We start from the raw sequence: 18,334 nt of genomic DNA on the forward strand, positions 1-18,334 counted from the left end.
ATATATATATATATATATATATATATATATATATATATATATATATATATATATATATATATATTTTAGACTTGATAGCACTGGTCTGTCACAAAATAAAATACAAAATAAGTGTAAATTTTTTGGTTATAATGTAACAAATATGAAAAGTTCAAGTGGTATGAATACTGTTTACAGCTGGTTAACATTAGCATAAGCAGATAATTAGTGGTGTGGTCTGCCTCTTTTGGAGGACCATATGGACCAAAAACCAATCTTTTTACTCCTCTCTCCATAACGTGTTCTTCTTTTTTGTGACACCTACTCACTTTTCTCCACCCTGTTTAGCATGGAAATGTGACGATGTAACGTGACATATGGTGCAAGAGCAGGATTCATGGGAGGGGGGTTTAATGTGCGTACTTTGAACCAGCAGCTACATTCGGTGCTTCATGCAAAACTGCAAGGAAATTTGCCTTCACATCAGCTCATGCATGAAAGCTCTGTGTGCTCACCACACTCCTCCTCACTCAGCATAGACATGTATGTGTATTATCGGTGCTGTACACACACTCAAATCGGCTCCCTTACAGACAAGATTAAGCAATCTATCTTCATTACTCTTAATTAGAAAGACACATTTAGGCATTGATTATGTGTGTCAGGCAGTTGTATTCCCTGGTGGGAAAAGAAAACACAGTTGAAATTTAGTAACCGATTGTTTCCTTGGACGTTACACCTATGTCATGATTGATAATTCTCTCTCTTTGCAAACTAAGTTACTAAGAGTAAACATATCGCTTTTTTTTTTTAAATTCTTTCCAACTTTCTCATCGTTTCTGATTTAGATTATCTTCCCTCCCTGTCTTCTCCATTTCTGTGCTTTGATCTTGGTGGTCACCTGGTCCTTTCCCGTTCTTTATCCAGCACCGAGCTAAAGTGCTGAAGACGAGATTGGACTTCAATAGAATTTCCATGGCAACAGATTTTCAATTTAACGTCCCCGATCATGTTAGTCTGACAGTTCATCCAGAGAAAGGTGACTGATGTGCTGCAAACTTTGATCCTGATCCTGCTGATCTTTCAATCAGCATGAAATGATATTTTATCAGCTGACCGCCATTTTATCATTAAGCTTAGATTTTTTTGCTGCTTCAGCCCTAAGGCAGCGCCTTATTTTAGAGATATTATCTGAAGGCATGTAGAAAAGTCAAGCTGACTGACATTTTAGGGTTGTCGTTATAGGGGTGTTTTATGAGTTTGATGGACTAACGCAGCCAAAATCAGAGTATTAGTGTCCATTGAGATGAAGCTTTTTTACTTTTTTTGCCTTTTGTTTGTGGTTATTTCACCTCCTTAAAGAAAACTCATTCCTTCTGTACTGCTCTGGCAATATAGTTTTACAGCTTTGATAAATCCTAAATCAAATCATTTCATAGTGTAATTTTCTTCCTTTCTTATTTTCTTGGATTAAGAGAAGTATCAGTCGGTATTATGGCCAGTATTAAATTCCCTGGCTCCTTGGAGACCATCTCCTATCTCTATGCAGATAATTGTATCTTCTGAGAAACACCATGAGATCTACACTGCTGTACATGGATCGCAACGAGATTATTACTTACTAAGCCTTAGCAATTGTAAAAAAGAAAAATCTATTTTCTGACAGGTTGAAAAATATCCAGAATGGATTTAGATCACAAGTAGAGTTTTTACCAGATCTCATTAAAATGTTGACAGATTGTCATATCACAAATAATGATATGATGAGGTCTTAATGTTGAACACTATTTTTATGTTTCAAGATCTTTCATTGAGTGCAGTTTACATGGCAATCTAAGCCTTCTGACCCACCTACCTATCTCTAATATGTCACAGCTTTGGAAGAAATACAGTCTTATTAGAATCAGATTTTTCTTTAAAGGTTGACTTTATGACACTGAATTTTTTTAATCAAATGTCAAGGAAGCAGAACCACTGTGCATAAAGTGGGTAATTAGCTGGATTGAACATGAAACAAGCACTCAGATTTCTTACTGCAGTAGCTCTGGTTTACTTTGCCCTCTGTGCCCTTCTGTCTGACTTTTGCAAATCTCCACATTTTGATAATTTACTACAAAGAAGCTATTAAAAAATCAGCTATAAGTGGTTGAAGACCTTCAGTCAAGACTTTCAATATCAGCTGAATGAATCTGAATCGCTACTCGAGTGAAATGACATGAATGTGTGCAGTTTAGCTATGAGCTTTATTCAGCTATGAGAAATCAATAAACCTCTCCAGCATATCAACTTCGCATACATCTAGTGACTGTCATGGTGTATGTGTGTGTGTGTGGATGTTTCACCCTTTCCGTAGAACCTTTTTATTTTTCAGACCAACGCTTTAGTGGCTTGATGTGTGTGCCATGAGTATCATAACAAAAGAGAGACAAGACTACGTCATTGATCAAGAGTGCTGTCCTCCATCATGTGCACAAAACAATTTGACATCTTTATGCTGACGCCATCCTGTCTGATCTCACCACAAACTGTGAAATTATCACCTTTTACTGAAGTCACCCTGAAAAAACTTGAGTTTCATTGTTTTAAACCATCTAAATCTCCATCTTAAAGATGCTATCAAAAGTAGTCATGCTCATTGAACAATTTCACATTTTGTCATTTTAAGAACACAGAGGGATTCTTTACTATTACCATGACTAAGAAGTTTGGAAAAGGGTATATAGAGCTCAAGCTTTTTTTTTGTTTTTTGTCAAATCTTGAAAGAATCACCTTTTCCTCTACTTACAGTCACAGACCTGCTGTTGTGTCTGTACCATATTTGCAGATTTTAAGACTTCAGATTTTGCTCCAGCTCAGTTAAATCGGATTAAGATCTGCTTAAAATACTTTTTCAAGTATTGCAACTGATTAAATTCTGTTTGTCTGGACTTTCACTGGTCCATTCTAACATAACTAAAACGAGGGAATCTCTTGTTCTATGTAATTCATTGTCTCATACTTTTCACACTTGCACTCGGTTACATCCATCTTCTCTGATGAGCTTTCCTGTCCTTGCTAAAGAAAAACATTACCACGCCATGATGCTACCAGTGGGGATGTTTGTTCATTTGCTCTGTTAGTTTTCCACCGGTTTGTGAAGTGAATAAAAAGTTATCCTGTCAACATATTTTACCCACCTAGTCTAATGATGTTTGTAGCTCCTCTAATCTTGAACCTCTTGGCTGCTTATCTGATTAATGGGCTCCTTGCTGAGGCCTCCCTGTGGAGCTTAACCACGAACATGTTGGCAAAATAAGTTTGTGCTCAGAACTCCGGTTGTTTCTGGATGTTCCTATAGACTCTGAAACCTGAGGAAACTGAGCTTTTTATGTTTTTGTTGTCTTCTTAGCATCTGGATGTCAACAGTTTGAATGGTTTTGAGTTACTTAGGTGTGCTCTATAAATAATGTTTGGTTGGTTGATTTTTTTTTTTTCAAAATTTGTTTTCCCACTACTTCTGATCTAAACATCTCAAAACTATGAAGAATTTTTGATTATAGAGAAAGACATATTGCTGTTAAGCAAAAGCTGAAGAACATTTACAAATCCTGGTTTAACATTTATTTTACAAATATTGTTCTGCCAGTCATTCTTTCGCATGATATTTCCTCTTGTTCTGTAGTTTAGTTTAGTCAAAAACACATCTTTACATGAGTCATAAAGGTCATACATGGACATGTTTCGAAGGTGTTGCCATTTATATACTTGTTTTTTTTTCTTTTACTTCAATTAATTCTCAAGTTTCCTCCTTGTCTTGTTCTGTCACTCATCGATTCCATCTTTCCACAGCCGAGCCGCTGGATGGAGAGGAGTACCTGGACATTATAGGCATCATGAGAAACCAAGCAGGTCGTTATGAATGCAAAGCCAGCAACGATGTCGCCACGCCTGATGTCAAATATGTCAACGTTGTTGTCAACTGTAAGTAGCAAGATGCCGCTGCACGTTTAAATGCCTTCTGTGAATGCTCATGAATATTTTTTTCCACATTTATTATTGAATTTTATAGAGAATTGATGCAATGTAAAGCTAAGCAAGAACTAGAGATGTCTTCAAAGTTCTGGAGCACTCCCCTGTCGTTCCCAAAATGAAACCAGGTGGAAAAAAAAAGGAAGAGATGCCTTGCACTGATTGCCGCTATTACTTCTATGGCAGGTCTCACCCACCACATCGTCATTTAAATAGACACTTAGAATTTCAAAAAGAGGATAATTACCTCCTTTCAGTGGTCCATATTATTACGGATTCTAGCTCTTCGGGGTTTGATAGACGGCTCATGAGGCGTCACTAAACTAATTACTCCTCATGGTATTCAAAAATTCCCTTTGATCTGAACAAATCACATGTGGCTGTTTGCCCAAGTCGTACTCACACCAGGTCTGAGTGCCAGATAGGAGAACATTTCAGTGTATATTAAGCTTTCTTTTGGAATTTAATCTTAAATGGAAGATGGGCATAAATCCATTTGGAAAGCTTTGCTGGCAATTGTTTGTAAAGATATGTGCGCGATGAATACTAATCTACCTGTTAAAATGGGACGTTTTGTCAAAGGTCCATTTGTTATGTCAAAACCTTAACAATCTCCTTTGCTTTAGCAAAGTACTGTGTGGTACTGATGGGTTAAAACTTGATATGAGCTTTCAAGAAAAGTCTGCTAAAAAATCTCATAAAGTGCACTTGATCTTGTGTCCACTTTTTACGATGGAAATGAACTAAAAGTCTTTTTCTATAAGAAAGGAGTCTCTGACTCCATCACTGAGTTCTTAATGAAATGCCTTTGATGTTGGTTAATATTCACTAGATTATTAGGAGTAATATGCTACTCTAAAATAATATACTATGTTAAAACCTACACATTTTAATAAAAAACTTTAAAAAATAATTTTAATTGTGGCAAGTTTTTCTTTCAGATAAAATTAAATGCTACGGGTAAATGTGATTTCTTGGTCTGTGTCTTTGCAGATCCTCCGTCAATAAGGAAAACCCAGAGCTCAGAGCCTCCAGTGGGCCGCCTGGGAACCCTGCAGTGTGAGGCCGCCGCCGTGCCCACACCGGAGTTTGAATGGTACAGAGACGACAAAAGGTACAACTTACCTCACATCTATTTTTTCCCCCTTCATGTTCATCAGCAGGATCTCAGGCAGCCACCCCATACGGAGCTGCATGTTCCTAATTATGCCTAAGAAAAAAAATTACGGGGATGTGATAGACTGTGGATTTTGAAACGACAGAAGATAAAATTGTCCTCATAAACGCTGGGTGTTTTGTGCTTGTGTGATTTCTTTGACATTAAGTTCAAGATGGACAGAAATATTGACATTAATAAATTGTCAATAATTTTACAAAACCAAATTGCACTGGAAACAACTCATCACAGATACTCCAAACAAATATTTATTTAAATTTTATTACATTCAACCACAGATTTGCAGAATGTTGCTTGGGTGCTGAGAGGGAGTGACATTTGCTTCAGTATCCTTCGAAAATGCACTTTCTGCTGGCACCGTCTCACAATCAAGTTGAAGTCAGAGATCTGTATTCTGAGGACATTGGTTGGCAGCTGTCTACTTTTTTCAGCTGTTTCCAAGTAGTGTAGGTTGTGTCATTTAGAGGACACTATTTTTTTTTCAGCCTATGATGTTTAAAAACATTTCTACCTTCAAATAACCAAAATGTTACTTTTTTGGTCAAAATACAAAAAGAGTGACATGTCATATCATTCTGAACAGACCATCCCCACTGTCAAATATGGTGGTGGCAGCATCATGATCTGGGGTTACTTTTCTTCAGCAAGGATAGGAAGCATGGTCAAAGTAGAATGGAGCTAAATACAGGGCAGTCTTGGAAGAAAACTTTGGAGTCTACAGAACAACTGAACAACCACCCCAAACATAAAGAGAGGGCTTTAATGGAGCAGTTTAAAACAAAACATATTCATGTGTTATACAGACACAGTCGAAGTCCAGACTTGGACTCAATCGGGAATCTGTGGCAAGATTCGAAAAATTGCTGTTCACAAATGTGTTCCATTTAATCTGACTGATCTTGAGCTGTTTTACAAAGAAGAATGGGTAATTTTCAGTCACTAGATGTGCAATGCCGGTATAGACGTATCCTAAAAAGACTTGCAACTGCAACTGCAGCAAAAGGTGGTCCCACAAAGTACTGACTCAGGGGAACTTAATATGTTTGCACACCAGAGTTTTCAGTTTTTTATTTGTACAATATGTTTTGTATCATGTATAATCTTTTATCCCAATTCACAACTGCATACCACTTAGTGTTGGTTTTTCACATAAAATTCCAAAAAAACATATTTATGGTTGTGGTTGTAATGAGACAAAATACGGAAAAATTCAAGTGGTATGCTTTTGCAAAGCCACTGTATAAGTAAATAAATTTCCCTTCTGTGATCAATAAAACGTTCATCCATCAATTCCGAGCTAAAGTCCAGTAATCTCTTCTGTCTTGGCACACTTCAGCCCTTTACATCCATTGTATTTTGAAGTGTGTACTCCTTTCTAGGCTCACTTCGCCTTAAGGAGTTTGTGTCTTGAAAAGGACTGTTTGTGACAGATATGTGATGGCTTTTTGCAGAAACAACATAGAAGTGACCTGAACAATAGGTCCCCAACTCTAGTCTTTTAGGCCCCGTCTACACAGAGATGGTTTTAGGTCTGTCTGCAAAATCTAGGCTGTTGGTCCACATGGATTGAGCATCTTGGGAGATGAGAAATCATCAGTTTTGAAATCGGTTTCCAGTTTACAAATTTCAAAACGCTGGCTTTATGTTTCCATGTGGCCATGTGAGACGTAGATTTGTTTTTAAATGATGAAAATGAAGCTCTATCTCTCTCTATCCACATGCACCCGATTCTCACAAATAACAGATATGACATAATCCAGTGTTTTTTGGATCGTTCTCCACATCATTTTCTGTGGCGCTGCAACTTGTTGTGTGGACACACATTTTTGTAGAAATATATATATATATATATAGTAATTTTACAAAAATATAGATGCATCCTACTGTCACTATACCTGAATCAATTGATTCAACTGTTACTGGACTGCTGCAGAGCTGAATGACATGCTCAGGAGGGGATCCAGGTGTGTTGAAGCAGGGATGCAGATGAATGTTGCAGGTCAATAGCTCTCCAAGACTGGACATGAAGACCTAAACCGACTTTCCAAGAGTTGGAGAGGAAAAAAAAATATGTTAGTTATTTACAGGCAGAATTGTTTAGCTTAAATAACTACATTTATTTATCGTGAACAGTAAGTTACTTACTTGTACATTACTTAGCACCTTATTAAATAGTGCCTCCTATGTTGCAGTGTTTGTCTAAAATACTTGCTTTCACTGTTTTCCGAGTTTCAGTAGCTTTCCTTGCATATTGTCCTGTGTTGATATATAGCAGAAACTTAATCACTTTTCTGCCAGCTCTACACATTTTTTGTGTCTCTTTGTCCATTGCTTATAATTGGATCTTTTCCTTCTCTTTTTCAAGTATTAATAGACAATAGAACCGTAGTGGTCCCATTGTAATGTAGGATGAAATCATCATTGTAGTTCAATAATGACTAATCACCCACTTCAGCTCTCCCTTGGCTGTTAGTCTCTTAATTGAATGCTATTACTTGGGAAGGAGTGGATTTTTTTGACATTCTTTATTGAAGAGACAAAGGACAGATCATCCGTCTTGTTGCAACCAATTGTTTCATGAAGTACTGCAACTAAAAATCTCTCCCTTCATAAATCAATGAAAACACAAATCAAGCTCCCCGCGTTCCGTGCCGTATTCCAAATTGTGTTACCAGCCAGACGTCCATTAGAAAGCCATCAATTCAAGTCTCATGCATCTGTCTAAAAAAAGTACTGGAATACAATCGAAATGAAATGATGCTCAAAGGTAATGACATTCAAGTTGTTTCAATTCAGCACTTGACTCTCAACAACCTCAGACATTTTGCTCATTTGCAGTAAACTCACCTCCCGCCTCCTCGTGCTAGGAAAGCTTTGGCCTCTGTGGATAATAATAATAAAAAAAATAAAAAAAGAAAGAAATCAATGATGTGTAATTTCTCTCATCCCACTGCTACAGCAGGAAAAGTTTACCGAAGATAGCAAGGAAATATTAGAGCAGTGGCACATGTGTTATCAGAGACTTGGTCTCCAAAGTAATAGGCCTATCACGTCTGAGCTTGAAAGGAGAGATTTATGGTCGCTGAAATATTTTTGCATTATCTGTTGTTTGCAACCTTCATCTATCTCAGTGGTTTTATCCCCTGGAGGATTCTGGCTCTGTGCCTCTTCATGGCAACTCAGCTCCCTCTCTGCCAGTGGAAAGTGTTATTCCTCTTTCTCCTTGGATGGTGATCCTAATGCACCATAAAACTGCAATTTAGCCATGGTTGGCTTCCTAATTTTATACGTCTTCTGCAAGAACCAAAGTTAATGCTCTGTAGCATATTCTGTCTTCCTTACCTGATTCTAAAGGTGATGTCTTGCTCATGAGCTTGCACGGTTCGTTGGTTTAACTTCACGAACACAAAGGTCATCAGTAAAATTGGCATTTCAATTGCCGTTTAATGATGCTGTCAAAATTTTTGCTGAAGTTAAAAGTGATATATTTGAAAGTCGACACTTTTCATTACAGCATTAGATTTCCTATGTAGACATACTACTGTGGACATTTTGATGCCAACTCCTATCCAATCCAAACTCAGATTTAACACAACCATGCTGCATCATCTAAATTGTAGCCATGGCAGCATTAAAGGGATGTTAAAACTGAGTATACACAGATGCTTTTACTAAGGCACATCCAACTTTTATATTGTAAAGCAGCTCTTTCCATTTGACAGCGACCATAAATCTCTCCTTTCAAGCTCATGCATTTAAACAACCACACATATTTTCAAACATCTTCTACGGCTGGTCAATAATCACTTAAACTTAACAACTGCTGCTAAAATCACCTACCACAGAACTCAACATTTGCAATATACAGGTTTATCTCAAAAACCGTGAACATTCTGAGAGTTTTGCCTGCAGATTAAACAGGGGGTGTTACGTAAAATCCACATTTTTGTGTTTTGCATTATGTTATAATGTTATTTCTTCATCAGAAACCTGTGTGGACTGTTGATTTGATCCTTTCATGCATGTTTGAGAAATCCTTTAATCTCCCGTGGCACTAATTCATCTGTGCAAAATAACTGGCAGGACCGAGCCCTGCCTTCAAGGACGAAGCTCCTCCTCAGAGCTGCAGCTTCTGAGCTTTCTCCTCGCAGAGCACCAGCAGCTTTTAGCAAACTCCTGGTAGAACTGCACATGTGCTGAGCTCATTATACAAGCTACTTCTCAGAGAATCGCTGGTGAAAACATTGTAAATGGATTAATAGAGGAGCGGTGTTGTGAAGACTTCCGGAAGGCAGAGTGTCAAAAAGACCAAGAGTTTCTTAAAGAAACACAGACTCGATTTCAAAACGTTAAATCACAAAGTCAAATTTCTTTCTGACATATATCACATTTGGTAGCACTTTATTTGAAGGGGTGTTCATAAGACTGACATGGCATTGTCATAAATATGGCATAACACCAGTATTGAACATAAAGAACTCTTTATTAATATTTATAACTGTAGTCATGAAGTGCCATTCCGTAAATAATGACACTTTTAATGCAAAGTTGCTTTAAAAGTTGCATAAAAAGTCAATTAAATGTGTCAACTTATACCAACTGAAAATAATATAGTTAATATATTGTGGTGTAAAATGGCACTATGTGGCTATAAATCACATACTGATTTTTAAACAAAAAGTGCATATCAATGACAGGTAGAAAAGCTAATAATAATAACTCCAATAAATAGCTAAATAACTTTCGAATCAGGAACTACCTCTTCAGAACAGTCATTTCTCAGTTTAAAGAGCAACACAGCTCTGGAAGTTTTCCTTTGGGACCTTTGTAGTTAATATGCTGCAGATAAGGAATCAGGAGACGTTAACAAGGTTGAGTCTTGACGGCCCCGTTATCTTCCATCTGCCTGTCATGTTTGTTAAAGCAATGCCTATATGAGCCATTTATTTGAGCTGTGGGTCAACTTCCCACAGGAGATAGTCAACAGCTATATGCTCTTCACCAAGCCACCGTTTGCTTTCAGCAACTCACTGAGATGAGACTACCAGTTTGCTGGTACTCCATTATACTCCATTATCCTCCATTTGATAGAATATTTCAGTCACATGGAATATGGAAGTATGATTTTTTTTTTCCAAGCTGTTTTTGTTCGCTTTATTTCAAGCTTTCTTTTCCACCCCCTGTCCTTAACTTATTTCGTTTTTAGTAATCAAATCATTCTGAGACAGTATGATAATGTTTGGTCAAATGTTTTCCCTTCACTGGAGTTGAAAGTTTCATTTTCCACAAAAGAAGGCAGAAATAATTGGACAACCACATTATTAGAGAACACACGATGAGAGAAATTACTGATCCAGCTTCATCACTGTTTTCATTTTTGTGACACATTATAAATGAAGAGTTAGTTTTTGTAACATGTAGAAAGCCTTTGCTCTTTTTTTTCTCATTTTCCTATTTTGCTCTGCCACTTTGACTTGGAACTGTAACACATAAGACATGTGTGTGCTATTCTCTTTGATTATGTGTTTTAGTTTTGAAAAATATATTTTATCAGAAACAAAACATAAATAAAAATAGGTTCCCAGTCTTTTAGTACAACTCTATTAGATCTTGTGTGCGTGAGTCTATAAACTGAATAAGCTTTTAACACAGGGTTATCACATTTCAGAAAATAGACATTTGCTATGTAATTATGCCTTTACAAGTAAAAAAAATCACTTTAGTCACAGCTAAATCAAAGCTTTTGTTCTTGCCGAGGTTTTTATTGTCACCTCTGCTGATAATTACAGTTGTAGAAATACAGATTTTTATAAAAGTTTTTTTTTTGTTCATCTTTTTCTTTCAAATAATACTTCTGGAAGCTCTCATAAATATTCCAGAGTTTCAGCTAAATGTCTACCCCCTGCATAAATTAGAAATCATATTTATTCCTGAAGACCATTTTCTAAAAGTCACACCAGATGTCACCACAAATATTTTTCTGGAGATAAAGAATGGCAAAAAATTTGTAACCTTGAACATAATAACAGTGGACCTTTCATATGCCAGCCTGGTATTTAGAGCACAAATACAGTTGTCATGCCAGATTATATTAGCATGGTCTTCATATAATTGCAGCTAATTGTTTCTCTTCAGCTCTTGTACTTTAACACAGCTTTCGTTTCCGATTCAGCAACAACAACGTATGTGGAGAATAAGAAATTTTGATTGTGGACTCGACATATAATATATGCAAAACTAAAAGATGTCCCCTTTTTTTTTTTTTTTTGCAATGTTATGACATAATTGGAAGTTTTTAAAGCTGGCAAAGCAAACTCTCTAGATTTGGAACAAGCGGCTTGGCACAAGCATGTGAGCGAATGCTGGTGTGCAGAGCACTGAGCATAGAGGCTTAACTCAACTGTGTCTGTGTGCATCTCCACCTTCAGTCTGTCTCGCACGGATTCGTGGACCCCCTCAGGCGATAAAGCCCAGCTCGTGCTCTAAAACAGAAATGAATCATGACTTCACAGCATCTCCCACAGCGCAACAATCTGAGAGCCCACAGCACATAAATAATTGGTTTACCTCAGAGGGCTGAGCATCGTCTTAAATCAGCAGGCTGTGGGTGATAACTCATAGATACTTGTTGCCATAATGATGATTTAATAATGTGATAAGGTCCAGAGCAAACTGTCATAAATGTGAGGGAATTTTCAATTAATTCTTGGTAAAATCTCTCCATTAACACAGAAACGTGCCTATGTACTTACACCACTTAATATCTTTCACATTTTATTAAATTAAAGTAAAAAAAAAAAATTGTGTTTTATTGGGATTTTCTCTCAATCACCACAAGGGGAAGGAAAAGAATGCAAGGTTTGCAAAATTTTCACAGATAAAAATCTGAAAAGTCCAGCATGCATTTCATTTTGCTGCCATTACAGGAAAAACACTTTTGGTTCCCGTCTTCACAGTCTATCCACATCTACAAACTAGGTTTATTCTGTCAACAGCAGAAACAATTGGCCAAATATGAAATGCCTTAACCAAAAAAAAAAAAAAATGCAAACTTTTGTCACCCAATAATCAAATGTCTGTATTTTCTCCTAACCCATATTTTGATATAAAGTGTCTTCTAACTCGATTATTCTATATTATACTATACTATACTATACTATACTATACTATACTATACTATACTATACTATACTATAAGAGAGCTTTACTTGTCTTGCTAGAAAAAAGTTTCCCTTCAGGATGATGCTGCCACTGTTATGTTTCATGATGGGAATTGTGTACAAATCATTTTGTGTTTAGGCATACTTATGGTCTCCACTGACCAGAGCACCTTGTTTCCACATCTTTTGGTGTGTCCGGTAAAAACTGCAGAATGTACCTTCATCTGATCTTTTTTTTTTTGAACAATGGTTTTCTAAAAGCCAAATCCGTGGCACTCACAACTAATAGTTGTTGTGCAACAGCAACTGTTAATTGTGGGGGAAAAAAAAAAAAAAAAAAAAAAAAAAAAAAAAAAAAAAAAAAAACACACACAAGCTGTGGATCATTTCAGCTCCTCCATTGTTAGCATTGGTGCTTCTCAGATTAATTCTCGCTTGGATTACTTTGTTTTGGTTGGTTTGTAAGCGTGCCTCACTTGTTCCATGTTTTATAAAAGATTTATACTTTAACACTGACATTAAATGGACTAAAGGCACTTGCATTTTATTTAGGGCACTCAGGATAATGGCTCCACACATACAATATGTTTTAAATTCTCATTCGTGAGAAAAATTTTAATGTGAAAAGGTTGAAGTTTTTTTTCTTTTTTTTTGTAAGACACCAAACTTCTGACTTGAAGAATTTTCAAACAGAGCTGTCAGCTAATGTGACAGACAGATACATTTGTTTTTGTTTTGTTTTTTTGTCAGCCGATAGACGACTGTCACTACCCATGGACCATTTTCAATCATCCCTGGGTTGTGACTCTCAGCAGGACTCTCCACTTGATTACATTTATCATCAGCCTTGAATCATAACAGGCCTGTCACATTCCCTGGCAGTGATAACCTACTTTCAGTGCTCCTCCTACACATCGCACAATCAAATCTGTCCATCTGATGATTTGCTCCAGTGTTTCATCTGCGCCGGCCCAGGACCGCAGTCCGGCGCTCACGCAGCGCGCTGTCCGCTAAATTGAGAGGTCAAATCATTTTGGTCTGAGGTTTAATGTTGCGCAGCAGCTATGTGAGGCAGGCGTCAAATGCTGAAAGACGTCCTGTAGCGCTCTGCTGCCCTCTTCCTGTGGAGAAAGATAGCAATTTCTTAAATGCGCTGCTCTGACAAATAAAGAAAACAAAAATTGCACCGTTTCTGGCGACGTTTTTCGATGAAAAGTTCCAGTCTTGTTCTAGATTAAGAAGCTGGCAAACATGCAGGAATATATATAAGGATACATTTTAAATCCTTGCTCAGTAAAAGTGCAGATTGCAGATTAAAAAAAGGGCACCAAGGGAAGCAACGTTGAGCTTGTCGAAAGCTGAACTGAAGACAAAGCGCTCGGCTTTCTGCTCTTAAATAAATAACCTTCGCATCACTAATGAGAACAAAAGACTTGCACTCCGACAACAAAAGAAAGTTCTTTGATCCTCTTTAGGTCAGTTTACCCCCTCGCGGCTGCATCACTATCATCAATTGTAATCTTTTGTGAAAGCAGCTGTTTGCTCTCGGCTCCCTGCAGCTCTGCGTATTATCTGGTTTTCTCAGTGGGTTCGGTGGGCAGAGAGGCCTTTTTAATAGTGCAGTCACTTCTCATGAAAAAGCACCGGAGAATATATCTGCTGCCGCTGCTTCTGGCCTTATCTTTGCAGCCGAGAGGTTTGCTTTTAGATGAAGCGCGGGGCACTGCTGGAGCACTTGGCCTCTCTTCATGCTCTCTCTTTGACTCTCAAACACAAATGCGCTCGCCACCGCCGCTGCCGCCTCCGTTCCCAAGGTGTCCCCATGGTAAGGGCTTCAGCACTTTATCAAGTTCCCCCACTCCCCTGTGTGCCGAATTATGCTGTGCGCTATGATGTGAGTTTCCCTTTTTATGTTAATACTTTCTATCAGCCGAGCATGCGTCAGCACAAACGTCTCGCTCTCCTGCTCATATTCCGATTACCAATTACACAGGCTTAAGCAGGATTAAGTTGAGGCGCCTGAAATGAACTTCACCTCGTTCAGGATGTGAAATGCTTCGAGGACAAGCAGGAATGTATCATGTGCATCTTTTCATAAAAATACTTTTATTTGAGTATGATAATTAAGGGAATGGTTTTCAGTGGGTTGTACACTTTTACTGAAGCAAACTGGACTCAAAGTAGACTTATACCTGACAGTCCTTCGTATAATGTTTTAGTTTTCACATTTTGTCGAATTAAAACCATATGTAAAAAAAAATATAAATGAAATTCTGAAGTTTGGTTTGCTTATATGAATTGGAACGCAAGTAAATAAAACCCGATGCAATAACTGCCTTCAGGAGTCACCTACATAGTGAACTTGTCGGTATAAATCCAGCTGTTCTGCGAAGGCATCAGAGGTTTGTTAGAAAATGTTGGTGAACATAAAGCATCGCAAAGAACAAGGATCACATCCAACAGGTCAAAAGGAAAGTTCTGGAGAAGTTTAACCAGGGTTGGTTTACAAAACAATATTCAGAGTGTGGAACATTTCACAGAGTTTTGTTCAACTCGTTATCCAAGAATAGAGTCTGGTATAACTGCACCCCACTCCATTCGCTCCCTTTGATATTTTACCCTTTTATTACTTTTAAAAATTAATCCTGATGAACAAAATTTGGCTGTTTTAACCAAATAATTTACTAGAAAACTCCTTTAATGTTAAAATGAATACTGATTTCTACAATATAAGGGCAACTCAATACAAATATTTAATATAACATTTTTAAAAAGTGATTACATAAATATGTATCCCCTTCAAGTCAGTATTTAGTAGATCATAGCATGGAGTCTGTGTGGATACATCTCAGTCATGCTATGCATCTTAATGCTGCAGTTTTCCTCCATTCTTCATTGCAAAGGAAGTCCAGCCACAAATTCTCAATTGAATTGTGGTCTGGTCTTTGACTAGGCCACTCCAGAACATCCACTTTCATTTCTGTATAGCTTTAGCTGGATGCTCAGAATGAGCTGCCACCACCATGCTTCACACTGGAGATGTGTGTTTGTGGTGGAGTGGAGCGTGTCTCATCTCATGTCCAACAAAACTCCATTTTGATTTAGTCACTACCCAACTGTTAAATGATCATTGTGAATATTTTGTAGAAATCAGTTTTCAATTTAACATTATTATTATTATTATTATTATTATTATTATTATTATTATTATTATTATTATTATTATTATTATTATTATTATTATTTATTTGTTTTAATTTTTGGTTAAAAAAATGCTAAAAGTTTATTTTATTTGCAAAATCAATTAAAAGAGTAAAACATTCAAAGTGGTGATTGTTTTTTAGGCACTGTAACTCTGAAAGAACTACAGTGATCCATAATTCCAGGAAGTGAATTATGTCAGGCAAAACAAAACCAAAATAAAACTTGTTCAGTCATCAAGCAAAGCTCTACATGTGGAAGGCATGTCTTCAAACTAAAATCCCTAGAAAACACATTGAAGTTTATGGTTGTTATGGCACAAGGTGTGAAAATGCTAAAGAAGTATGAATACTGTCCCTGTCAGACAGGGCTGCCAAACTGTGTTGTGGGAATTTGTCAGCAAATAATTGGAATAGAAAGGATGTTTCATTCTCAAGGACATCTGACTGCACATAACTCAAGCTTTAAAACAGCAGTTTTGTCATTTTTATTCGGTGGAAAGAAAAAATAAATCTGAGAAGAGTGCTGCAGTCCCTCACAAAAGTCAAGTTTGCTGCATTGTATCAATCTGTTAATGAAAAAAGTTGAAAATGACTAACCCTTCCTGGCCCCTCCCATACCTGCAGGAGCTACACTAAGCTCCAATGCACAACATTGAACTTTGCTACTGCTTGCTCGCATCAAATTCGTGTGTCATGTTTATCTACATTTTCAACCAACTCTCATGCTTTTTGATTTGGCAGATAACTCTCCACCTGGAATTGTTCTTCCTCTTTCTGTTTGTCTCCCTTTTTCAGGCTGTCTAATACTCAAGGCATCAATATCCAGATTCTTGGCGGTAACACTGTCCTCATGATTGCCAATGTCACTGAAGAAGATTACGGGAACTACACCTGTGTGGCCTCAAACCGTCTGGGTGCTCAGAGTGCCAGCGTTTTCCTCTATAGTGAGTACCGAGTCTGTGGCCTTATATTGTATAAAGCAGGTTTTTTTTTTTTTATCCAAACGTGATTGGTTCTTTAGAGGTACACTGCCTCTCTAACTTTAAAACCTACGAAACATGTTGACTTTAAAGTGCTAATTCAATTCATCTCATTTCCCTCTGAATCGTTAAATATATCAGCACAGAGTTTTCTCACTGCAGATTTTTTCAGCTTCGCTACAAGCTTTACCGGTGGACATCTGGAAGCCAGGAAGAGACGTAAAGCCCCTCTCTGCATATTAGTTATAGGGTAGACATATCTCTGCTTTGAAGGCAGTCTTGTGTGGAAATATAGACACGCGGCAAAAAAGCGAAGGTGACATTTGAAAGTTGAGAAAGATTTAAAGTCTTCAATTTCAACAGTTCACAAACTCAAGTTTCCATGAGTCTTCATCACCAGAGGTAAGGACATCATTATAAGTTCTGGTCCTTACCAGGTGTAGCAACAGGAAGGAACTGCTGATGGGATCAATAGAGAGGTTAGAAACTGAGGTCCAGACTTTTTCAAAGGGATTTTTTTTTCTTTATTCCTGTATTCAGTTGCAACTAAAATAGTGCAACCATGTCTGATGGAAAAGTCAGTTTTGTAAGTTGAAGATGAACAGGTCCTCTTGCTACAAAAAAAAAAGAGCCAAATCATCATGTCATGCTGGTTTGAGGTATGTCTGCTCATTTGTTTGGTTTGATCTGAACCTGTTCCTGTGCATTTAACCGAGTAAAAGAAAACTCGAGCAAAACTGAAACTGTATTTGCTGCCGTGAATAACAATTAGTTTTACCCTCTCTCTTTGTTAACAGCATGTAGATGGCTGATCACACAAGCTCCTTCTGGAAATATTTTATTTCCCATAATTTTGTTAGCGAAAACTTTCCAATCAGCTTTTGGAGATCACAACAGCCTGGAATAAAAATAAATGATTAATGATTAAACATTGCCTTCACTGCCAGGATTGTATCATAAAGTGTTGTCTTTTACACACAATATTACAATACTGTCATCTTTTGTATGATTGAAGCAGGGCTAGTACGCAGAGAGCCATTTGAAAAAGGTCTGTGGAAGGTTTAATAGAAAAAGAAATCTTGTAAGTCTTGAAACAAGGTTAACAGGAGATGGAGCATGGAGTGATGTGCAGAAGAACAAAAAGTACAGCACAGAAACAAGAAAAAGCCAGGAGCTCAAATAGAGAGGCAGAGGTAGAAAATGACAAAGGAATGAGATGAACTTATCAGGTGATATGGAACAGCTGTGGCAGAGAGAGGGCAGGGGGTGGGGGGAGTAATTAAGAAAATGGGAGCTGAACTAAGACTCAGAAAATATCTTCAAACCAAACGGGAAAAGGAGAAAAATGAATTCAAATGTACAAGGAAGAAAATAATACACTAGGAAATTCACAAAGGATATGGCAACATAAATGAAATGAAGTGACAGGCCAAAAGCTCCATATTGTTCTGATGTGACTGGATCACATTTTTCCATATGCTCACTGTGATGATCCCTACATGACTTGTGGCAAAACCGGTAATGAGGTTTGTGTCCACAATGGCTTAATTCTTGGCACTGCTCCATAAACGGCAGATTTGTGGAGTGCAGGAGGCGTTGACAGGAGTGTTGGTGTCCAGTCAAAAAAAAAAAAAATGTTCCCACTTGAGCTGTGAATCTCTTCATAAAGTTACCAATTTATCTCTCAGTTGCTCTTCTGCACAATGCTCTTATTGGCCAACCTGTTTAGAGGAACATCTATGGCATTGTATGTTTTTAAGTTGTGACATAGTCTTTCTATCTTTTGATGGACAGAAAAACATTAGATTTTACTAGTTAAGTAACTCC

At 37.4% G+C, this 18,334-nt stretch overlaps 1 protein-coding gene across 1 annotated transcript in view; it reads left to right on the top strand.

The window, feature by feature from the left end:
- Window positions 1–18,334, top strand: part of lsamp (limbic system associated membrane protein) — a 93,320-nt gene that overhangs the window by 67,528 nt on the left and 7,458 nt on the right. The window contains exons 6-8 of the mRNA XM_015016740.1: window positions 3,808–3,939; window positions 4,981–5,101; window positions 16,323–16,471. Coding sequence (XP_014872226.1) covers window positions 3,808–3,939; window positions 4,981–5,101; window positions 16,323–16,471 — 402 coding nt within the window. The remainder of the gene's footprint in view (window positions 1–3,807; window positions 3,940–4,980; window positions 5,102–16,322; window positions 16,472–18,334) is intronic.

This window comes from Poecilia latipinna, unplaced genomic scaffold, assembly GCF_001443285.1.
Source record: "Poecilia latipinna isolate Pla-1442-1.1 unplaced genomic scaffold, P_latipinna-1.0 Scaffold2056, whole genome shotgun sequence".
NCBI classification, from domain to species: Eukaryota; Metazoa; Chordata; class Actinopteri; order Cyprinodontiformes; family Poeciliidae; genus Poecilia; species Poecilia latipinna.